This window comes from Mustelus asterias, unplaced genomic scaffold, assembly GCF_964213995.1.
Source record: "Mustelus asterias unplaced genomic scaffold, sMusAst1.hap1.1 HAP1_SCAFFOLD_4782, whole genome shotgun sequence".
NCBI lineage: Eukaryota > Metazoa > Chordata > Chondrichthyes > Carcharhiniformes > Triakidae > Mustelus > Mustelus asterias.
The window spans coordinates 1-7,553 of record NW_027594725.1 but is presented as its reverse complement, the minus strand read 5'-3'; the positions used below and the strand labels follow the sequence as shown (position 1 = coordinate 7,553).

General features: G+C 50.0%; 1 protein-coding gene across 1 annotated transcript; it reads left to right on the top strand.

Annotated features, from left to right (window-relative positions):
- The first annotated feature begins 580 nt into the window (after window positions 1-580).
- On the top strand, window positions 581-7,442 carry LOC144491233 (uncharacterized). Its single transcript, XM_078208913.1, has 2 exons — window positions 581-843; window positions 6,142-7,442. The coding sequence occupies exons 1-2, from the start codon at window positions 608-610 to the stop codon at window positions 7,325-7,327; spliced, it is 1,422 nt and encodes a 473-aa protein (XP_078065039.1). The 5' UTR covers window positions 581-607; the 3' UTR covers window positions 7,328-7,442.
- Window positions 7,443-7,553: the final 111 nt, after the last annotated feature.

Sequence of the window (7,553 nt, the reverse complement as noted above, 5' to 3'; positions counted from 1 at the left end):
AGGCTGCCTTGGAGAACGCTTACCGGAAGATCAGAGGCCGAATGCCCGTGACCGCTGAAGTGTTCCCCAACAGGAAGAGAACAGTCTTGCCTGGTGATTGTCGAGCGGTGTTCATTCATCCGCTGTCATAGCGTCTGCATGGTTTCCCCAATGTACCATGCTTCAGGACATCCTTTCCTGCAGTACCTTTAAGACTTGATCACCTGTAAAGACTCACATTCCAATCATTATTTTGTAAATTGAGTTTGTGTCTTTATTTGCCCTGTGTGTGAACTGAACTCCCACTTACCTGATGAAGGAGCAGCACGCTGAAAGCTAGTGTCTTGTGCTACCAGATAAACCTGTGGCCTTTCCCTTGGTGTGAGGCCAGTCCAGACCCCAGTGCTGACCCCAGTCCTGACCCCAGTCCTGACCCCAGTCCAACATCAGCATCTCCCCATCCTGAGCCCGGTCACCATGGAAACGGCCTGCCCCGCCCCACTGCTGATTGACAGGCCCGTCAGCCAATCTGATCACCGATACGGTGACGTCACCGGGCAGTAGCCAATGGGAGAGAGGGTCAGCTGCCTGGCCCCGCCCCGGGCTGCGCGCGCAGCTGCGGTCTAAGATGTCGGCGCTGCGCCTCCGCCTGGCCTTCGATTACCCGCCGCCGCTGTTGCCAGTGGCCCGCATGTGCTGGTTCCTGCTGCAGCCCGAGCACTGCCGGGTGGTGGCCGATCTGGAGAGCATCATCCGGCAGCGCTTCGGCTTCAGCAGCCGCACTCGCCTCCATCTGTTCGTGGACAGCTGCCTGCTCCCGCCCAACGAGAGCGTCCAGCTGGTCCGGGACAACGATTGTGTCAGGTACGGGGGGGGGGAGGCACCGAAGGGGGGGGCACGGGAGGGGGGTGGGAGGCTACCGGGGGTAGGGCGGGAGGTATGGGGGCACGGGGGGGGGGGTACAGGGGATGGGGGTACAGGGGATGGGGGCACAGGGGGGGTTACAGGGGATGGGGGCACGGGGGGGGGGTACAAGGGTTGGAGGCACGGGGGGGGTGTAGGGGTTGGAGGCACGGGGGGTTGTCGGTGATGGGGGCACGGGGGGGGTGTAGGGGTTGGAGGCACGGGGGGTTGTCGGTGATGGGGGCACGGGGGGGGGTGTAGGGGTTGGGGGCACGGGGGGGTGTAGGGGTTGGAGGCACGGGGCGGTGTCGGGGATGGGGGCACGGGGGGTGTACGGGATGGGGGCACGGGGGGGTGCAGGGGATGGGGGCGCGGGGGGGTGCAGGGGATGGGGGCACGGGGCGGGGATATGGAGGACATGGGTGGATGTGGGATATAGGGGCACGGGAGAAGGGGGAGGGAATGGGGACCGTGGAGGAGCAAGATGGGGGAAGAGTTTGACAAGTCTCCAAATTTTCAGCACGTTTCCATAAAACCATAAAATGCAGGAGCAAAAGTGGGCCATTCGGCCCATCGAGTCTGTTCTGCCATTCAATTAAATGATGACCAATCTGATACGATAATCCTTAACTCCACCTTCCTGGCTTTGATTTAATTTATTATTGTCATATGTATTGGGGTACTGAAAAGTATTGAGAAGGAAACGAGAGAGTGCAGAATGTAGTGTTACAGTCATAAGACCATAAGACATAGGAGCGGAAGTAAGGCCATTCGGCCCATCGAGTCCACTCCACCATTCAATCATGGTTGATTTCAACTCCATTTACCCGCTCTCTCCCCATAGCCCTTAATTCCTCGAGAAATCAAGAATTTATCAATTTCTGTCTTGAAGACGCTCAACGTCTCGGCCTCCACAGCCCTCTGTGGCAATGAATTCCACAGACCTACCACTCTCTGGCTGAAGAAATTTCTCCTCATCTCTGTTCTAAAGTGACTCCCTTTTATTCTAAGGCTGTGCCCCCGCGTCCTAGTCTCCCCTGCTAATGGAAACAACTTCCCTACATCCATCCTATCTAAGCCGTTCATTATCTTGTAAGTTTCTATTAGATCTCCCCTCAACCTCCTAAACTCCAATGAATATAATCCCACGATCCTCAGACGTTCATCGTATGTCAGGCCTACCATTCCTGGGATCATCCGTGTGAATCTCCGCTGGACCCGCTCCAGTGCCAGTATGTCCTTCCTGAGGTGTGTCTAGCTAGGGTGTCGAGAAAGATCAACTTAATGCAAGGTAAGTCCATTCAACAGTCTGATGGCAGCAGGGAAGAAGCTGTTCTTGAGTTGGTTGGTACATGGCCTCAGACGTATCTTTTTCCCAACAGAAGAAGGTGGAAGGGAGAATGTCCGGGGTGTGTGGGGTCCTTAATTGTGCTTTCCAAGGCAGCGGGAAGTGTCGATGGATATCCACATAACTCTTGATTCCCTTGCTGATTAAAACTCTGTCTATCTCAGCCTTGAACATATTTAACAACCCAGCTTCTACAGCCCTCTGTGGTAAAGAATTCACCAGTCTTTGAGAGAAGAGGGTACAGGAATGAGATAGAGAATCTGGTGAACTGGTGTGGCAACAATAATCTCTCCCTCAATGTCAACAAAACAAAGGAGATTGTCATTGACTTCAGGAAGCGTAGTGGAGAACATGCCCCTGTCTACATCAATGGGGATGAAGTAGAAAGGGTTCAGAGCTTCAGGTTTTTAGGTCTCCAGATCACTAACAACCTGTCCTGGTCCCAACCCATGCCAACAGTATAGTTAAGAAAGCCCACCAACGCCTCTACTTTCTCAGAAGACTAAAGAAATTTGGCATCTCAGCTATGACTCATCAACTTTTACAGATGCACCATAGAAAGCATTCTTTCTGGTTGTATCACAGCTTGGTATGGCTCCTGCCCTGTCCAAGACTGCAAGAAGCTACAAAAGGTTGTGAATGTAGCCCAATCCATCACGCAAACCAGCCTCCCATCCATTGACTCTGTCTACACTTCCCGCTGCCTGGGAAAAGCAGCCAGCATAATTAAGGACCCCACGCACCCCGAACATTCTCTTTTCTACCTTCTTCCATCGGGAAAAAGATACAAAAGTCTGAGGTCACGCACCAACCGACCTGAGAACAGCTTCTTCCCTGCTGCCATCAGACTTTTGAATGGACCTACCTTGCATTAAGTTGATCTTTCTCTACACCCTAGCTATGACTGTAACACTGCATTCTACACTCTTGTGTTTCCTTCTCTATGAACGGTATGCTTTGTATAGCGCACAAAAAACAATACTTTTCACTATGTTAATACATGTGACAATAAATCAAATGAAGAAATCCTTCCTCTGTCTTAAATGGGTGGCCACTTACTCTCAGATTATTGCCCTCTGGTCCAAGACTCTCCCACAAGGGGAAATGACATTTCGACATCTATGCTGTCAAACTCACTCAGCAGTACGGTGGCACAGTGGTTAGCACTGCTGCCTCACAACGCCAGAGACCCAGGTTCGATTCCGGCCTTGGGTGACTTGGGAAGTTCTCCCCGTGTCTGTGTGGATTTCCTCCGGGTGCTCCGGTTTCCTTCCACACTCCAAAGGTGTGCAGGTTATGAGTCACGAAGTGAGAGTGGTCACAAAAAGAAAAGAAGAGTTGCTGGACTGAGCAGCGAGCAGAGAGACGATTCCACAGCGGAGACTGTTTCAGCGGCAAATGGAGAGGGTTTGAAGAAACGAAAGAAGACAGAAAGTGATGGCAATGATAATATTCAAAAGAAACATAAAAAGAAAAAAGATAAATCTCGCAAAGACCAAACCAGTAGAGATCATTCCAACAGAAGAGCCAGGCCTGAATCTTTAGAGAAGATTCTCTCAGAACCCACTGCCGTGATTCCCCTCTCTAAACAAGGGGAAGGAAAGAATGCTTCAAATAGTTGTTCATCACAGAGTAAGGCCAGAGCACAGGCGATGGACAGCAAGAGTTTGTCCAGTGAGAGTGACCATCCGTCACCAAAGAATCCTCAGCTGGCAACAGTTGGCACCATCACCAAGAGCGAGGGCAAGGGCAGCTCAGCAAAGAAGAGTCACACTCGGCTGATCTGGGGAGTTGCTGTTCACAAACCCCTTTTCTGTTATCAGCTCCTCCTGTTGCACCTTGTAAAAGCTGAACAGATACCAGTTCATCGAAATTGCCCCTTAGTGTTAGGGAGATTAACAGGGTAAATACGTGGGTTATGGGGATAGGGCCTGGGTGGGATTGTTGGGCTGAATGGCCTCCTTTACTATAGGTATTCTATTAGAGTCATAGAGTCATACAGGTTTACAGCATGGAAACAGGCCCTTCGGCCCAACTTGTCCATGCTGCACTTTTTTTTAACCATTAAGCTAGTCCCAATCGCCCGAATTTGGCCCATATCCCTCTATACCCATCTTGCCATGTAACTGTCTAAACGCTTTTTAAAAGACAAAATTGTACCCGCCTTTACAACTACGTCTGGCAGCTTGTTCCAGACACTCAACACCCTCTATGTGAACAAATTGCCCCTCTGGACCCTTTTGTATCTCTCCCCTCTCACCTTAAACCTATGCCCTCTAGTTTTAGATTCCCCTAGCTTTGGGAAAAGATATTGACTATCAAGCTGATCTATGGCCCTCATTATTTTATAGACCTCTATAAGGTCACCCCTCAGCCTCCTACGCTCCAGAGAAAAAAATTCCAGTCTATCCAGCCTCTCCTTATAACTCAATCCATCAAGTCCCGGTAGCATCCTAGTAAATCTTTTCTGCACTCTTTCTAGTTTAATAATATCCTTTCTATAATAGGGTGATCAGAATTGTACACAGTATTCCAAGTGTGGCCTTACCAATGTCTTGTACAACTTCAGCAAGACGTCCCAACTCCTGTAGTCAATGTTCTGACCAATGAGACCAAGCATGCCGAATGCCTTCTTCACCACTCTGTCCACCTGTGACTCCACTTTCAAGGAGCTATGAACATGTACCCCTAGATCTCTTTGTTCCGTAACTCTCCCCAACACCCTACCATTAACTGAGTAAGTCCTGCCCTGGTTCAATCTACCAAAATGCATCACCTCGCATTTGTCTAAATTAAACTCCATCTGCCATTCGTCAGCCCACTGGCCCAATTGATCAAGATCCCGTTGCAATTGGAGATAACTTTCTTCACTGTCCACTATGCCACCAATCTTCGTGTCATCTGCAAACTTACTAACCATGCCTCCTATATTCTCATCCAAATCATTAATATAAATGACAAATAACAGTGGACCCAGCACTGATCCCTGAGGCACACCGCTGGTCACAGGCCTCCAGTTTGAAAAACAACCCTCTACAACCACCCTCTGGTTTCTGGCAAGAAGCCAATTTTGTATCCATTCAGACACCTCATCCTGGATCCCGTGAGATTTGACCTTATGCAACCACCTACCATGCGGTACCTTGTCAAAGGCCTGTAGTAATCCTATTTGTCTCAATAATGTCACCCCTCATTCTTCTCAATTGAAATGAGTCTGGCTCAACCTCTCCTCATAAGGAAATCCCTCCACACCTGGGATCAACCCAGTGAACCTTCTCTGGATTGCCTCCAATGCCAGTATATCTTTCCGTAGATAAGGGGATCAAACTGTTGACAGTGTTCCAGGTGTGGGGTAGCTCGTGTTTTGTATAGTTTCATTCCCTTTGAAATAAAGGCAACATACCATTAACTGTCTCTATTACCTACTGAACTTGCACGTTAACCTTTTGTGATTCTAATTCTGGCCTCGTGTAGATCACTGATTTTAATCACTTTCCCATTGACAACTTGTCCCTTCAGGTGCTAAAATCAGAAACTTCTATAAATGCCTCCTGAAAACTCAACTTCTTACCCCTTGCTTCCTTGTTAAGAAGCTCCTTTAAACCTGCTGAGCTTTTGATTACCTGCCCGAGTATTTGCTGATGTAGTTCAGTGTCAAATCGTCTCCATGTTCCTGTGAAACACTGAAGATGTTTCACTGTATGGAAGGTGCTATATTCAGTGCAAGTTGTTGATGTGTCTGTTGTGACTTTCACCTTGCTGGGGTTGGCATTATCAGGGTCAGCTTAGTTAAATGCAGCATATTTGCAGCTAAATGTGGCAAGCATCTGCAGACTGCTTGAGTGCAGTGTCAACTCTCTTTCGAGTTATGAAAGACTGAAGTAATTTCACTATCTGTTCATCTTTTGCAGGGTGCAACAGGAGGAGCTGATAACAGAAAACGGGTTTGTGAACAGCAACTCCCCAGATTGGCCGAGTGTGAAGCTAAAGAAGAGGCGCCGACAGCAGTCAGCTGACAAACATGAGTCACAAAGTGAGAGTGGTCACAAAAAGAAAAGAAGAGTTGCTGGACTGAGCAGCGAGCAGAGAGACGATTCCAGAGCGGAGACTGTTTCAGCGGCAAATGGAGAGGGTTTGAAGAAACGAAAGAAGACAGAAAGTGATGGAAATGATAATATTCAAAAGAAACATAAAAAGAAAAAAGATAAATCTCGCAAAGACCAAACCAGTAGAGATCATTCCAACAGAAGAGCCAGGCCTGAATCTTTAGAGAAGGTTCTCTCAGAACCCACTGCCGTGATTCCCCTCTCTAAACAAGGGGAAGGAAAGAATGCTTCAAATAGTTGTTCATCACAGAGAAAGGCCAGAGCACAGGCGATGGACAGCAAGAGTTTGTCCAGTGAGAGTGACCATCTGTCACCAAAGAATCCTCAGCTGGCAACAGTTGGCACCATCACCAAGAGCGAGGGCAAGGGCAGCTCAGCAAAGAAGAGTCCCAACTCTCGAAACAGGAAGAGACCCGTGCAGCCTAACATTACCACAGAAATGGCAGAGAGCAGCTCTGACTCACCGAGCAGTGACCCTGAGACACCCATGGTAAAGAAAGCATTCGCTCTGAAGCCTGGAACTCTATCTTCAGTAGAACGAATATCTGGCTTGTCTAAAACTGGTGACCCTAACGCTGCGAGAAGTTCATCTGAAGCTTCCTCGGACTCTGAAGATTCTGAAAGTGAAAGCAAACCCACCGGTGCAGACACCGTCATGCGAGGCAAAGCTGACAGCGAGGGACATGAAGCCACCACAGCCGTCCTGCAATCGGATCAAGTGGGAAACAGCAACTTTGGACAGGGCAATGGAAGGGGGCGAGGGAGAGGATTTGGTGGCTTCCCGTGGAGAGGCCGGCAGCAATGCGGTGCATTGCGGGGAAGGGGCAGAGGAGCTGGCATCTTTTATTATAACTATGAATGCAGCCAGGAAACAAAACCTGGAGAATCAAAAGAAACTGTGACAAATAAGCATGTAATTGTTGAGGTGAGTGGGTTTAACACTGAGTGGCTGGGGGCTTATTCCTGTTCACTGCGGAGTAACCTGAACTGACTGAGTCAATGTATGACTCGGTGCTGGCCCACGTGCGTGACCACCCCACTGCCTCGCGCGCCCCCCCCCGCAGGGTCGAACCGCTGCCCCGCGCGCCCCCCTGCAGGGTCGAGCCACTGCCCCGCGCGCCCCCCCCCGCAGGGTCGAACCGCTGCCCCGCGCGCCCCCCTGCAGGGTCGAGCCACTGCCCCGCGCGCCCCCCCCTGCAGGATCGAGCTGCTGCCCC

What these genes read in the sequence shown, in the direction of transcription:
- LOC144491233 (XM_078208913.1), top strand. Translation starts at nt 608, where the DNA reads ATGTCGGCGCTGCGCCTCCGCCTGGCCTTCGATTACCCGCCGCCGCTG. An exon ending in CGGGACAACGATTGTGTCAG is followed by an intron (nt 844 to 6,141) that starts GTACGGGGGGGG and finishes CATCTTTTGCAG; the next exon opens with GGTGCAACAGGAGGAGCTGA.